Source organism: Streptopelia decaocto (assembly GCF_964273445.1).
Source record: "Streptopelia decaocto genome assembly, chromosome: 16".
Taxonomy (NCBI): Eukaryota; Metazoa; Chordata; class Aves; order Columbiformes; family Columbidae; genus Streptopelia; species Streptopelia decaocto.
In genome coordinates, this window is record NC_138671.1 from 8,222,368 (window position 1) to 8,238,400 (window position 16,033).

At 43.0% G+C, this 16,033-nt stretch overlaps 1 protein-coding gene and 1 long non-coding RNA gene across 3 annotated transcripts; both read right to left on the minus strand.

Annotated features, from left to right (window-relative positions):
• Positions 1-870: 870 nt before the first annotated feature.
• Positions 871-10,460, minus strand: RAB40B (RAB40B, member RAS oncogene family). Its single transcript, XM_082067119.1, has 6 exons — positions 9,879-10,460; positions 6,043-6,103; positions 5,377-5,437; positions 4,439-4,516; positions 3,652-3,874; positions 871-2,277 (listed from the first exon to the last, which is right to left on the minus strand). Exons 1-6 carry the CDS (start codon positions 10,018-10,020, stop codon positions 2,006-2,008), a joined length of 837 nt encoding a protein of 278 aa, XP_081923245.1. The 5' UTR covers positions 10,021-10,460; the 3' UTR covers positions 871-2,005.
• A 1,559-nt stretch (positions 10,461-12,019) lies between these two features.
• Positions 12,020-15,984, minus strand: LOC309446924. 2 transcript variants are annotated; one of them, XR_014185529.1, is made up of 4 exons: positions 15,950-15,984; positions 15,161-15,246; positions 14,068-14,121; positions 12,020-12,322 (listed from the first exon to the last, which is right to left on the minus strand). It is a non-coding gene; the product is annotated as an uncharacterized lncRNA (long non-coding RNA). The 2 variants fall into 2 exon arrangements; XR_014185530.1 differs by lacking the exon at positions 12,020-12,322 and having other exon boundaries at positions 12,574-14,121.
• Between the last annotated feature and the right edge of the window lie 49 nt (positions 15,985-16,033).

The window sequence follows — 16,033 nt, forward strand, 5'->3', positions numbered from 1 at the left end:
TAGATATAAATAAAATAGTCACATAGTATCTTTACCAGCTTTTGGCTTCTCAGGCAGCCAACAGACTTGGTACATGAAATAACAATCCTTTTGCTTTTTTCAAGTCTTCCTCTTTCCAGCTGCAGGCTCAGGCTTTACTTACCCCCCGGGGAATTGCTGCAGGCATTACCAGGAGGGAGGAGTGCTGCTCTCGCCTCTCCTTACTGTGAGATTCTTACTTTATACTGCCTGGCGGGGAGAATATAGAATAAGAATATGGAATCTGACCTTGAGGACACACATATATTAATGCTCTTCCTGGCCTGGCATTCTTATTGCATATCACACAGAGACAGGAAGCAAACTAATGACCTGGCAATTGGGGAGGCCAACATAATAACTCAGAAGAAACTGAAACCAGCATAGTAACGTGCATGGAACAGAACTCTTAGTCCTGCCCACAGCTGCTACTCACACATAACCAGACCACTCCCTGTGTACGGACATCTCACATTGAGGTTTAACCTCTTGTAGCCATAGGCCGCTATGTACATTTCAAGCCGTGGAGCTGCAGCTTGCACAGTGGAACAGCTTCATCCTGATCCCTGCAGCATCTCTCTGGAGCTCAGCCCGGGCAGACCAGCAGGAGGAGCCGGCTCATCGCCCAGGGAGCCATCTGCAGGAATTCCTTCCACCCCACTCTGTAACTGTGAGCTGCCTTGTTCCTGACTGCACTATTCTTTAAGTAGTGATGCACTGATTGGTCCAGGTCCTGGAAAACTTTGGCATTTTACTGGTTTGATTTTTCCCTGCTTGCCTACAGAGGCTGTGAACAGCGATGCTGATCCAGAAGGGATATCATATATACATCACTTGATGGTATCTCACTATAGTGAAGACATGTGGAAGAAACTGGCATCAAGTGACACCATCACCTCAAAGGATTGTTATTGCTCAGGTCACACCATTCTTTCACAAACAGAAGAAAGACTTGACATGTATTTTTCTTCCATATTTCTGTTAACAATCTTCAAGACATGTTGTAACAAAAGTATTACATGATGCTTTTAAGATAACTTCACATTCCTGCTGTCCAGTTCAGGTATACTGTTCTTTAAATTCTTCTAAAGGAGGATAAAGACAACCTTGCCCAGTTAGAGAAAACTTAATGGAATTTCTTTTCCAGAAACATCTATTTATTTTTTAAATAGTGTTCTTTCCTATAAAGCAGCTCTTCAAGTCATGTTCCTTTTACCACAGTGGCTTTGGCATTTTCATCCTAGAACTTTCTTGTAGAGTGGTATAAAATGTTTTTTTTTTTAAACAGAAAAATAAGTATTTAAACCACAAATTAATTCCCCAAAGTATTAAATAACATACCCAAAACTTTATCAAATCTATTACATACACTAATGGGACAAAACCTTATTGTGTATGTGCATAATAATTATATATACATTTTTAGCTTAGTTAAGTTAGTGCTTCAAAGTTATCAAGGAAGCTTTACAAAAAATCCAAATGCACAATTGCAGTATTACTAGAATTTGTCACACTATTTGTAGAATTTGACAATGTATACAATACATTGCATTTAAAAACCTCTGCCTGAATACGCAAACCGATGACTCATTTTTATATTTTTAAATAGTTTGCAAAACCACAAGATTTTATACAATTACACAGTAAGTCAATTTCCAGATTTTATGGAATTAAGAACTGAATATAATTATAATTATAATTATCCCCATCTACTAGTAAAAGCAATGGCATCACGCACTTCAGAAACCAAAATGCAGTATGAAAATCCAAGAGCAAAATGTCATATTCTTTCAGTTGCGCTGAACCCATCATTCATTCCAAAGCAGCATTACTGTAGTGAGCAAGCTCTAAAATAAGACTTATTTATCTTATTTTTGTCTATGTAGTGTGATAAATACATAGTGTGCTCAACCATTAAACATGGAGTCCTTGTGTTCAGTGCTTCACATGAGGGGATTCCATCCAGGTTCCTTTTCCCACAGAGAGCTTAAGAAATTTTACAGCTGTTTCGTGCACAGTTTTTTGGGGGGCTCTGTGGTGGACGGAGGATTTTAGCTTTTTTTAAGCTATTCCTTTTATTGATGTTGCTGGATGTGAGGGAGTAGGAGCGTCCATGCATCATCCTGGCATTAAGGCCATTTGCCATGGAGAAAGACTTGAGATGGCTTCTTAAGGCAACAGGGAGAAGGAGCTTGTCAACGAGATGCACGGGGGTACAGGAAACTATGGCACGGCAACAAAGATCTTGCAGGCTCAGAACTTAAAAACAGACAGAAAACTCGCGTTATAATAGCATGCTGTTGTCAGCCCCCCGGCAGCAGCACACCCAGTGCTCTGCACAACCCCCGTACTGCCAGGATGAATTCTCATTTCTCCTCCCACACCCTTTCCCACATATACATTATCTTAAACATCCGCTGCTTCAGTTTCCTATTTATGTCTTAATACTTAGATGACCAAGCATGTAAGCTCTAGGAAAGATATATTATTCAATATATTCATATATTATTCAATATATTCATCAATGATTTGGACGAGGGAATAGAGTGCACTATCAGCAAGTTTGCTGATGACACCAAGCTGGGAGGAGTGGCTGACACGCCAAAGGCTGTGCTGCCATCCAGAGACCTGGACAGGCTGGAGAGCTGGGCAGGGAAAAATGTAATGAAATATAACAAGGGCAAGTGTAGAGTCCTGCATCTGGGTAGGAACAAGCCCAGGTTCCAGTCTAGGTTGGGGAATGACCTATTAGAGAGCAGCGTAGGGGAAAGGGACCTGGGGGTCCTGGGGACAGCAGGATGAGCATGAGCCAGCACTGGGCCCTTGTGGCCAGGAAGCCAATGGTACCTGGGGTGGGTTAGAAGGGGGGTGGCCAGTAGGTCAGAGAGGTTCTCCTGCCCCTCTGCTCTGCCCTGGTGAGACCACACCTGGAATATTGTGTCCAGTTGTGGCCCCTCAGTTCCAGAAGGACAGGGAACTGCTGGAGAGAGTCCAGCGCAGGGCAACAAAGATGCTGAAGGGAGTGGAGCATCTCCCGTGTGAGGAAAGGCTGAGGGAGCTGGGGCTCTGGAGCTGGAGAAGAGGAGACTGAGGGGTGACCTCATTCATGTTTACAGATACATAAAGGGTGAGTGTCAGGAGGATGGAGCCAGGCTCTTCTCGGTGACAACCAATGATAGGACAAGGGGCAATGGGTTCAAACTGGAACACAAAAGGTTCCACTTAAATTTGAGAAGAAACTTCTTCTCAGAAAGGGTGACAGAGCCTGGCCCAGGCTGCCCAGGGGGGTTGTGGAGTCTCCTTCTGTGCAGACATTCCAACCCGCCTGGACACCTTCCTGTGTAACCTCATCTGGGTGTTCCTGCTCCATGGGGGGATTGCACTGGATGAGCTTTCCAGGTCCCTTCCAATCTCTGACATTCTGTGATTCTGTGATATGTTATTGCCTACAAAAGCAGGAACAGGCTATGCCTGCAGATATAAGTTTTCTGTTTAAAATGCAAATTGTACAGGATTCCTCATTTTTCTTTTTTGATGTTTTTGCATCAAAGTTTCTGAAAACTATTTTATATTGATGAACTGTAAGCCTTAACTAGGACTAAATTTACAACATTTTCAGTGTACACTGCTTACCCTTGTTGGGCCTCCAGAGCCTGTCCATTCCATGTCTCATCAATACTATTCTTGCTAGCTCAGTAAAGGACTCTGTAATATTGAAATTACAAAGTGGACTGACTTCAAAAAAAGTCATGCCCAGCCTCTCAGCGTAGGCTTGTGCTTGTTCAGTAGACACTTGGCGCTTGAAGGCCAAGTGAAGGCGATTTCCAACCAGGATTTTTGGTACACCAGGAGCATGCTGAGCAAAGAGAAGCAACAAAAAGTTAACAGAGGGTGTTTCAAAAAGATGGACCCAATTTGAAATCACTCGTATCTGAAATTGGGTGCATCTTTTTGAAACATGCTGTAGTTTGGCTTCCATTTCCCCCTTCCCTCAATTAAAACAAAAAAAAGCTTTTTCAAGATTTAAAGACTAAGTGGCAGGTTGGACCAGATGATCTCTAGAGGTCCTTTCCAGCTTAAATTATTCTGTGATTCTCTGATCTAAAAACATCCCTTCCACAGAGAAGACAGGCTTACACAGATGATTTTGGCAAATCTGTAGCAGGAGTGGGACTACAATATGAAATCTTTGCCCTCCATATGCTTTCCATCAACACCTTTAAAGAAATCAGACACTTTAGTTGATATGTTTCCAACTTTCTTGAATTATAACATAGAAAGAAAACTATAAACTTGGCAGCTTGGATAACTCTGTAGTAAGTACTGCCTGCAAATGCCAGTAAAAACAGTAGAAAATATCATAAGCAGTTGGTCTTAGTCATCTGTTACAGACTAGTGACACTCTGGTACTGTGTCTTACCTCATCTATTTCTTTTATCCACCGATCGATTCCATCAAATGACCAACGATTTGTAATATCATATACTAGTATTACTCCCTGTATTAAAAAAAAAAACCAAAACAGTAAGTTTAACTGAGGCATAACACAGAGAACACCACCTGTAAATTCTCCAATTCTGCAATGATCTTGTAAGATGCTGAGCAGCTTCTCAGTGGAGCAGAACCTCAGCATCCCATGAAAACAAGCCCCATCTCTCCATGTAGATTAGAGATCAGCTGAGGGGCAGAAGCCCTGACTTAGTTTGGGGGTCTAAGGTGTTGGTAAATAGTCCTTTTTATAGTGGACAAGTTTGATCATACATACATCACAAGTTATAGCAAATAAATATTTTTGGTTACATTCGGAAGCTTGAAGATTCAATGCTCTGTGCAATTCTGAAACATAACAGATGCAACTCTTCACAATCAATACATCATGAATTATAGCAATACTTTAAAGTCTGAAGCTATAATGACATTTTTTTAAAAGTCATTTCCTCACAAGTCATTATATTTCATTACCTTTTAGACTATGTTTGTATTTTTCACATTACTCTTGACAGTTTTATGGTATCAATTTCTCTCACTTGGCACATGGTTTTAAGAAGCAGTATTAGCATATCTTTTACATGATCAAAGTAAGAGAACATGCTTAAGTTACTGAGGTAACCAACAAGAAGTCAGAAGGATATATATCACTGTATTTTACCCTGATTCAACTTCAACCTCATGGATTTCCCCTCCCTAAAAGAAAATCCTGCACCTTATCATTTCCCATGTTTCACGTTATTTCAGACTCTTGCCAAGTCTGCATGCAGTGTACGAGTGAGCTGCAGAAGCCATCACAATGGTGTGTAACTCTGCTCTCATTCATCCAACAACCATTACTCACCATTGAGAAAGCTGTACTTCTCTTACCTGGGCTCCTCTTGAGTAAGACCGAAATATGGTGCAGAATCTCCCTTGCCCTGAAGCATCCCTAAACAGAATAAATTATATACATTTTTAAAAGAAGTAGGTGGCCTCCTATGTTAAGAGTTCAGCTGGATTAACTCATCTGTACTGATCAATATCATCTCTTCTTCCACGAGTCCTGCAGTACCAGTTGTTAATACATAAGAGCTCTTCTCCCTCTCAGCGGTTTTTCCCCGCTGGCGTCCTGGCATTACAATTTTTCAAAATACTGTGGTTATATAGTTGACCATTACTACCAAAAACTGAGCAAAGGGATGTTGCTGTACAATCAGTGTATTATTTCTAAGGTACTTGCATGGTTCTCATTACCAGTATATTTTATAATCTTTGAAGGTACTTTGAATCTATCTTGAAGGCACTTGTAATCTTCTGGGCCTTTCTTCTGCACCTCTCACCTAGAGAAACCATAGGATCCCCCATTTTACATGAAATAGATGCAAAATGGAGGTAAAGAGAAAGCAGGACTTACTCAAAGGGCTCACTGCCTTGCTCACTCTTCCTCAGTTGACTAAATATTTCTGAAGCGTAAGGGAGAACTCTTGCCCTGAAGAGTTGCGTTTTTGTGTCATTGAAATATAAATTATGAGGAAAGGTGGAGCACACGCTTACCAGAGCTGTAGCTTGACCCGCCGGCCATCCAGAAGAATCGTTGTTGTCTTATAATCTATACCTGTGGGGAAAAGTCGTGCAAATCTTAGAGCAGCTTGCAAGTGCACAATATACACAGACAGTCACAGGTTTCAAAGAAGCTGACCTTAAGAAAAGGTATTTGTTATTAGTACTCTGTGAAGTGCATATGGATAAGAACAACTTGTTCATATAAAGACCTTTCATATTAAAGGTTATGAACTTGTTTAAAACTCCATTCATTGTGCTTCTACCTTCTAAAGTATGTGTTCAAGTTAAACCACAATCTACTAATTCAGAAGTGGTTGGAAAAGTCAAGGTTGTGCTTTACACAAACTTCACTTAGCAATATTTACCGAAGCAAACACACAGGAAGATTAGAAGAACAGAGCCCTGACTGAGATCACACGCTGTGTACAGGGATTGTGAAAACAATTAGAAAATAAATATATATATCCAGATATCCATGTTAAAAACGTTGCACCACGAGACTCTCCATATACTAACTCAGTCTTTCCATTGAATGCATCAGCTACGTGAGCCTCTTTTCTTCAATCTAGTCTTGAGAGAGTATTAAAAAGGCTCCCAGACCTGCTGGGTCTCTTCTGGGTTTTCCAGCTGGCAGTTTCATATTTCACGCACTTAAATATCCCATTTTAAGGCACTGCATAAAGTCAGTGTGCAAATGAAGTATAAGGGCACAGGGGATACATTAACACATCGTTGTCTGGAAAATTTTGAAGGAATGAATTATTTTGATTTGAAACCTACAGACTAAAATACCCCAACCCCATTTTTTCTTTCTTTTCATTAAACATTAGTTATGTATTTGGTCTTTTTAAGCCTTCAGGTAAAACAGCCAATACCCCAGTGAAGTTCTCAATCTAAGGACAGCCAGAATTTCTGAGAAGACAAACAACTGTGATATGAACCTAAGATATGAAAGGTTTGCGAGGTGAGGAAGGATGAGAGTCAGTTTGTCAGTTTAAACCTGATGTTCCCGCAAGAAAAGGAGTAGGAGTACACCGCTTCCAACAATCACTCCTTTCAGTCCCTGTGTCAAGCAATCACACTGCAAGCGTATTTTAGTACAAAAGCAAAAATAGAATCCAGCTGAATAAAAATCTGCTAGTGCAAAACATAGAAATATTTGTCTACCTAGTGACAGCACATCTAAGGTATTATGTTCTAGTCTAGAAGCAGTTATTTCCTCTGAATTTAGTCCGATGAAAACTAACAATGCTTAAAAGCAAAGTTTCTGCAGTTTTCTTGAAGACCATTTTTGTGCAGTTTTTCTTACCAGGTTAGAGACCAAGTGTGTCCAATCTGTAACAGTCTGTTCTAGGCAGTTGGACTAGATGATGGTTGTGGGTCCCTTCCAAGTGAAATAGTCTATTCCATCTATTATAATTTCAGCTTTGAGCAAGATGTGGGAGAACTCTAAAGGCAGGTTACCCAGACAACTCACCTTACTGCCTACCTGCCCATCTCTAGGATGACTGCTTTCTGAATTATCTCTCTGAACCATGTTCAACAATGCAACTTCCACAGCAGCCCTTACTTTGTTATGTTAATAAAGCTTCTTTGCTTTTTTCTAATCCAGAGCCCTTTGGTCATTAAGAAAAATTTAAAGACCAAAAGATTGTACTCCTTAATAACTGAACTACACCAAATACTTTCAAACCGCAGCTTCTGGACCAGCCAGAGCTTGCAGGTACTCGACTGATCACACGATGCTGGCTTTCCTTCCCATCTCCAGATTTCATATCATTTTTGTGTACTGACAAAAAATAGTAAGACATATGACTGCCATATTTTCCTGGGAATGAGAAAGAAGACAGATTTATTTTTGAATAGTTAAGAAAGTGCCTGTGAAAAATTAATTTGTGGTTTACGCAACTAAAGTTTGTCCTCACAGAGTTGAGATGAGACAGTTCCATAGCTGCACATAAAGCCTTCAGGATGGCTAAAAAAACCCAAACACCCCCAAAACAAATCCCCACATACTGTTCTAGTCAACTACAGGTTTTATTTCATCTTCCTTCTTCTTATCTTCTTTACTGTCTTTGAAGCTGCTAAGACAACAACCAAGGAAAAGCCCCTTGATCTTTGCTGATGGGCCCATCCTCACTCAGCCCATCTTCTCAGGGCTGAGAACTTTCATTCTCTGCGAAACAATGACCTTTGCCTAGCAGAGTTTGTGAGGTCCTGAATAACCATGCTTGCCTAACCCTGTATAGTTCAGATTGACAAATATCCTGGTGAAGAGACTACAATCCATGAAATAGCGCATAAAACTTACAACCCTGTATTTTGCTTTTGAAGTTACTGGTGATGAAGAATTTCCAAGCCGCATGTTAAGTACTTGCAAAATAATTCACAAAGAATATTTGCATTTCTTGGCTGTCAAGAAATCTATTAACAGAGTTACAGTGTTAGCCACACAATTGAAACATTTTTAAGAGCAAAACCACAAGAATCACAAATTTTTACATGCAAAAGTCTGAAGTAAGACTGACGAGCTCGGGAGCTGTTCAAACATTCTCTCCTAAAGTGCTCCTTCAGCATAAAGATCTATAAACTAGATCGTGTGTACAGAATGGAGTCAGAATAGGCACACTCTGCACAAGCCGCCTGTCACTTTTCTCCAGGTACCTGAAGAGTAAACACACCACAACATCCCAAGGAGTAATTTAGCAAAGCTATTAAGCAAATATCTTAAAATGTACATTGATGCCTTCAGGGTACAGTCTGACTCATCACCAATAGTACAAAGAACTGGAGGGAGGGAGAAGAGTTCTCTGCTGTGAATCAGTACTATGAACTCAACATAACAGATCCTAAGTCAATTTAAAGCCTTCCAGTGAATTAACTAGCCACAGACTTATACTGGCAGTAAACTAAAGCAATGTGCAATTTGACCAGCTAATTTGCTTTTTAATATATCACCTGATAGATTTGCATGAGGGGAAAAAATAAACAAAACTAGAGTATGTCCTAGGCAAACAAGACTGGGGGAGTGAAAAGAAGAGAATGGGAGGGAAAGAAAATAGAAATCCCCTTTTGTTCGAGTCATTAGCTTAGTTTTAAATTAGTCTGCAATATTCACAGCTCCCTATTCTGCAGACAGAATATATCTGGCATAGATGAGGCTCTTCAGTCTTGCCCTTTAAAAAGCTTAAGTGAAAGAACACACTACAAACATGAACCTTGATCTTAAAGGGCTACTCTTCCGATACTAAGAACATGACAGTGGAAAAAAGGGAGAAAATTAAATTAATCTCCTTTTCTGCTCTTCCAGTGAAAGCAGTTTCACAGCAAATACCTTCACTGTTTAACAAGGATTCTTTACTAGAAAACCATTTTTATTAGTATTTCCCTTTACTCACTGATGACAACAGAAAAATCACTGCTTAGGAAGATAAATCCTATCACCTTGATCAAGACATCGTGTATATTAAGACATTTCACTCAAAGTTGAACTCCAAAAAGGAGTTTCACACATGAGATCACCCGCATGGGATTTTAAACGCTGACAATTCCGCCTCCTTTATGAAAACTACACACAGCAAAACATCGTTCGACGTCTTTGCCTGCACCCTTTTTCACCTTCGGTACTACCTGGGAGCTCCGAAACGAATCAGGAACCTGCAGAAGTGGTCGTTTTCATCTGCGGGTCCAGCTGTGCTCACTTCCCAGCCCAAAAAGTTGGCAGCACCAGCCGGTGGATCCCTGGAGGGCCCCAGGGCGTTGTGCACAGGGTGGTGGGAGCAGGGAGCAGCGGGCAGAGCCCCGGGCCAGCGCGGGGTTCAGCTTACCCGTGTGGGACCCGTAGGGCGACTCGGAGGCCCCGTCCTGCAGGCTGGCCAGGATCTCCCCCTTGCCCACGTCGCTGTCGCCCACCAGCAGGAACTTGAGCAGGAAATCGTAGGCTCTCACAGGGCTCCCCACGTGGCTCATCCTCCTCGTCGTTGCTCCCCGACGGATCAGCTCCCGCGGCCCATGCCGGGGCCCGGCGGGGCCAGGTCACGGCGGCGGGCAGCGGTGCGGGCGGGCAGCGGCATGTCCGGCGCTGGCGGGGTCCCGTCACGGCAGCGGGGGCAGCGCCCGCCGCGCCATCCCCGGCCGCGGGGGAGCGGGGAGGCTCTAGGGGCGCGTCTCCCGCGGCGCCGGCAGAGAGCGGTGTCAGCGGCGGGGGACAGCAGCAGCGCGCCTCATGTCAAGGCAAAACGGAGACGACTGTGTCTTCCGACAGAGGGCCCGACCCTCGCCCCGCGGGGCGCTGTGCTGCCGCGAATGAGTAGCGGGTGAGTTGTGAGGGTGACAGCGGCGGCTGCGGAGGCTCCCTCCCGCTCCTCCACCCGCGTCCCCGCCGCCTCACGCCGCCGCTCAGCCCGCCCGCCGCTCTGACAGAACGCCGAGCCCCTCCCCTCAGCTCCGCTATTGGGTGGTTCGTTTCCGCCCCCGCCCTCCTCTGCATTGATTGGCGAGCCGAAATGGAAGCCCCGCCCCACTCCCCTCTCCTATGAGGGAGCTGCAACGGCCTCGCGTTCGCCTATTAGTGCACCAAAAAAAAAAAAAGCATTAGCCCCGCCCTCCCGCCTTCCATTGGCGGGAAGGCAAACCTTGACCGCCCCTTTCCTCGTGTTCCCTCCGAGACACAGCGGCCCAGTTGCTAGGGCGCCCCAAGGCAGCCATTGGCTCTTTGCCCCATCAATCGCACTTAGTCGCACCTCCCCGCTGGAAAGGAGCGATTTGCCTTGAGCGAGTAGCAAGGTCAGAGGTTCGAGCCCCAAGTGCTGCGGTTTTTCTGCCGGGTGTGCAATAACGGCAGGGTGCATTCCGCACACCTTAGTCTGGTTTTTAGGATATTAATCGCCAGAAGAGATGTTCTTCTTTCATCATACCCACAGCTGTGTTGGCTGGTTTTGCCCTCTCACAATCCACACCCAAATGTATTGTGTATTTGTACAGAATGGGGGTGATACTGGGCTGAGATGTCAGCAAGCCTGAGATTTCCTTCTGGTCCCATAATCCAGCCTGACCATTTGAACATGTAAAACCAAATGCCCACCCTTATAAATACTGCAAAACATATACTAAAATGCAGTATATATGGAACTGAGCAAAAGGGGTCACCTTGAGGGTAAATGCTTAGTCTCCATGTGCCACTAAAATAAATTCAGCAGGTTTCTAAAACCAGGTGTGTCAGCGCATCACCTCTAGCCCCAGGGGCTGGACTAGTGAGGAAAACTGCAAGTGACTGAACAAAGATTTACAAGCAAATCTCATTTCTCAACTCTTGCCCTGATACATATGTTTACTGCCTAACCCCTACATCAGGCCCTTTGTCACCTTCTTGTCCTTTGCCTGTGGCATATCTGCCAGCAAATATAATTTAAAAAATATTATTTAATAAAATCTTGTTGACCCGGGGTAATTCCCAAATATGAAAATTTCGTAGTGTCAAACTGGTATAAAAATACATTTGTACGAAGACAGCCTGAAACAAACATCAAAAATAGTGCTTTATACACAAAGCATAAAAACTACAACTTCACAAAATGTCTTTATGTCTTTGTTTTACTGGACCCCACCCCATACACGCTCTTTGTCCAAAGCTCATCTAATTCAGAGGAATCATACACATTGGATTTACTCTAAACTATCTGCAGCCAAGCATAAGTCCTAAATTGAAAGAGATTATGTCTGTACCTTGTATTTCTACTTAAAGAAAAACAACTAAGTCTCTGGCTAATAAAAGTCTGTTTGTATGGGTATGACGCAATGTCAATTTACTGCTCTCAAAAAATACCCCAAACCTCTTAACATGTTTATTTTTACTTCCGGATTGCAAAGGAAGAAATGAACTGATGAATATTGTTGTATCATTCCTCGGTAATTTTAATCTGGTACAAAGAGAAGAGTACAAAGTGTCCTGTAGCATTCACCCCTGGACATCAAAGCACCACATTCCCGTGCCAGACAGGCAATCTTCCCTCTGGCATACTCATGCATTCAATAATTTCACCTCTCTATAGCCCAGTAATTACTTTACGGAATCAAAGTCCTGTTGGAGGTGGGGTAATAAATTTGCAGCAACAAACTACAGTTTCATAGTCTCCAGTACTTTACTGTTGACGGTCTACACATAGAAAGGTAGAGACGTGCTCTTCTTCCAGATGCGTTGTCGCTCAGAGCTTCTATTTCAGCGTTCAGTTCGAGACTGGCTAAACACAGTGGTGGTACTCGTGTGCTTTTCCTGTGGGAGCAGCAGCTGGAGTACAGCCCTGGGCATGAGGAAACTCCTGCTCTGATCCCAGTTCTAGCACAGACTTCCCCTACAAATTTGGCTGGTTTACCCCAATTCTTTCTGCTTCAGGTTTCCAGACCTACCAAAGCCATTTGCTGCATCTATAACAAAGGACTGTCAAGGGATTTTAACCGCAAATGTCAGTGGAGTGCTTTGAGATGCTGTAAAAAAAACATGCCGAATTAGAACCTTGCTTTACTGAGATCGTATCTGTTTATTTCTCCCAAAGTTCACTAAGGAAGCGTGGAGAAAAAATCCAAGCATTTTAATGTCAATGAACTTGGCAATTAAAGGTCATTTGCCCTTATTTTTTAATTAAAAAATATGAAGCGTTTTTCAGTTGTTGGAAATGAAGAACTGAGGTTTTTCGAATGTCTGTTTTGATGCCATAAATAGTAGAATTCTGGAATGTTTCCACTTCCCTGAGTATTTCCACTTATCTGACATTTACGTGCAATCATGTTTAGAACATCAATTTGTGCCAAGCCCAGGTTTATTTTGAGGGCAGCTCATGGTTATACTTTATACAGGAACTAGTGAACTAGAATACACCCACAAATCCTTAACCCATCAACTGTCCAAATAATAGAAAAGAAAATGCATTTCCTAACCCGCTTTCAAGCATTAAGATAACCGGGTTAGGGGCAGCTGAAAGGAGAAATAATGACATAGATATTGCTCTTTTACTGTGCCATAAAGAACCAGGCTGAACAAAAGTCAGAACTGCAAATAATAATAATAATTTTCTCTTGATGGGGATAAAAAAAAAAAAAAGAGACTAACCAGCTATATTTATGGAAAAGCCCCCACTTTTTATACCCTCACAAAGAGCACAATTTCTTATTATTACTAAAATGATCCAAAATCCCAGGCATTCTCCCTGAACTTCTTGTTGATGGGCAACAATTTGTGAACAACAAAACCCACTGGCAATCTGGCATAGTCTGTATCAAAAAGAGAGGAAGAGAAAGCCAAACCACTGAACTCTGGAAAAGGTTCTCCGAGTCCTGTTTCTGCAACAAGCAAGAACAAGTCCTCTGGCTTTGGTCACACTTTCATTCAGATTCTGCCTCAAATCATGCTCCCCAAATCACTACAGAAACTGTTGAAAGTTGATCTATAAAGGCATTAACTCTGCAAATGAACAGACACATCAATGACTGATTCCAGCATCTCTGCATAACCAGAGCAGTGGCCAAATTCTGCTCCTAAGGTCCATCTCAGTCTGTTATTTTGATAATGGAACTTCTCATTCTATTTCCATTTACCTGCTCATACAGCTGACCTAAGGAATTAAAAAAATATATGTTTCTCTCTCTTAGGCAACTTATGTTTAAAGAAAGAGAAAAGCAAGTACTAACACCAAATCTTGATAGGCATCTTATAAATAATCTCCTTCCGTAATGGAAAGTCCTACATCCTTCCTGATCCACCCTCTCGGACTATCCATGGACGTGGGAGAGAAAAAAAGACAAAAGAGCCCACAACGCATTTCTCATACATTCACACGAATAGAGGCTTGGAGCTCGAAAAGCCCTAAGGCATATTTTCCATTTATATATATAAACCAACCAATAAAAGGCTACACATACCAATTACCTTTTCCCTTCTTGTACATACTGTCAAGCAGTAAACAGAAATTAGCAGCTGCAGTGCTTTTTTATTCAGGATGTGTATATTAACTGGTGACTCACCAAATAATTTGCAGCCCAGCATGCCAGTTGTCTTCTCCTTCACAGAAAGAAACACTATTTTAAACAGAAAGTTAACCACTGTGGATCTTGCAGGCAAACCAGCATGCAGCAGAACAAGATAAATATTGCCAGTGAACCCCAAAAGGGCAGAGGAAAGGGGGTGGTTGCAATAGCAATCTGCAAGCTTTTTGAAATACTCAAATAGGAATAAATAATATACAGGGGGAAAGAGTGGAGGCAGAGAAGAAAGGATTATCTTAAAGTCAACCCACACTGTCACACGGCCTTTTGTGGCACACACCGCCTTCACACAGCAGGCAAGGCCTGCACCTCACGAACAACTGCAGTATATGGCTAAGCTTTTTTTTTTCTGTAGTCTGTAAGTACATTTGGGGCCTGACTCAATAGTTTCTTTCAAATGGGGAGCTGTAATCTATGGCCCAGATGCCAAAGAAGACATGCAGCAGGTTTAGGGAGGACTTGGAGCTGGAGCATCAGAAGGGTGTCTGTGGACAGGCAGCTCCCAAATCCCGGCTCCCACTGAACTCCGATGTCTGCAGGCGCTGGGAGTCCCTGCAAACTGATGCTCCGCCATGTCGTTAGGAACACAGTGTCTTGCTGAGTTTCTTCCAGAACACTTAACCTCTCATGTGGAAAGGAAGCTGACAGTTCCTCCTTCAGGTTATGTCCACTGTGTAAACTAATGAGTTTGATGTTACAATTTTGGCCAAACTTCTGTTACATCCTATCTGATCGGAAGCAATCAGAAAGTACAACCCACTTAAATACCAGAGAATGAAGGGCAATTGCTCTCTACTCCTACAGCATTCACTATGCCGTTGTTTAGGGCAGGATGAAAAACTTCCTTACTGACAGTATGGAATATTCTACTATGACTTAGCATCTGAAGACTGAACCACACATTTAATTTTATTTTAACTCCATTAAATCTATTCAACAAATTCTGATGGGTTTCTAATTGCTTTGTCAAAAGAAGAAATCAATAAATTTTTAAAAACAAGTCTCCTTGATCTCACAATGGACATTATTCCTTGCCTCTCTAAACATGAAAGAAGGTTCAAAGAACACTCACAGCATTATTTTCCATAGCACCTGATTCCTAGACTCAGCATAATCTTAATCACTCTTCAACAACCATTGCAGACATCTGAATCCAACCTTTGCAACATGAATTTAAGGTTAATTTTACACAAAGAGTCAAGAGAGGCAATATGTGGCAGAAAACAGAATCCACCATTGTATTTTAAATAAGAAGTTACTTGGTAAATAAATACATTCTAATGTGAAAGAACACATTAATGTACTTCAGACCTATGCTGGCCAGTGTCCAATAACAGCAAGCTGTTCTTGTTATTGTTGAAGAACAGAATGAATTTGAGCATGTACCTTTATAATGGCCAGAAAGTGCACTTAATCCAAATATTTAAAAATTACTACCCATTGCCTTTGTCACGGAGATTGCCCTACTGCACATGTGCATCCTCTGGATCTATAGCAGGACAGAATTCACCACACGCACAAGGGCAATGAGCTCACCCAGCCCAGGTCCCCAGCACACACCGCCGGGCTTTGGTGGTGTTACCGGCGCCCTGCCCAGCCCAGCGGGCCCAGGGGCTCTCCCGGGCACAGCAGCGGGAGGGAACGGGGAGGAAAAGCGCCTTCGCCGCCCCCACAGCCGCAGCCGCGTCGCTCCCCCGAGGCCCTGAGGCCAGGCCGCGGCCCAGCTCCCCGCTCCTCCCCACCACACTGGGAGAAGCGATTTTACGCTTCTCCTCCCTCAGCCAGGAACAAGCGGCTCCTTCCAGGTCCCTCCCCAACACCTACAACCCAACCCTTGGCCAGCCGCTATCACCAGCTGTACCCGCAGCAGCGCCCGGGCCTGCAGCCAACCTCTCCATCAGCCGCCGCCATTTTCCCGGCCCCGCCCACCCGCGCGTTTAGCGCA

Excerpts from the sequence above, each read along its gene's own strand:
- RAB40B (XM_082067119.1), bottom strand. The coding sequence starts at position 10,020 with ATGAGCCACGTGGGGAGCCCTGTGAGAGCCTACGATTTCCTGCTCAAG. Across the intron at positions 5,438-6,042 it reads CGGGTCAAGCTACAGCTCTG|GGATGCTTCAGGGCAAGGGA; the intron begins GTAAGCGTGTGC and ends TATTCTGTTTAG. Across the intron at positions 3,875-4,438 it reads GGATAAAAGAAATAGATGAG|CATGCTCCTGGTGTACCAAA; the intron begins GTAAGACACAGT and ends CTCTTTGCTCAG.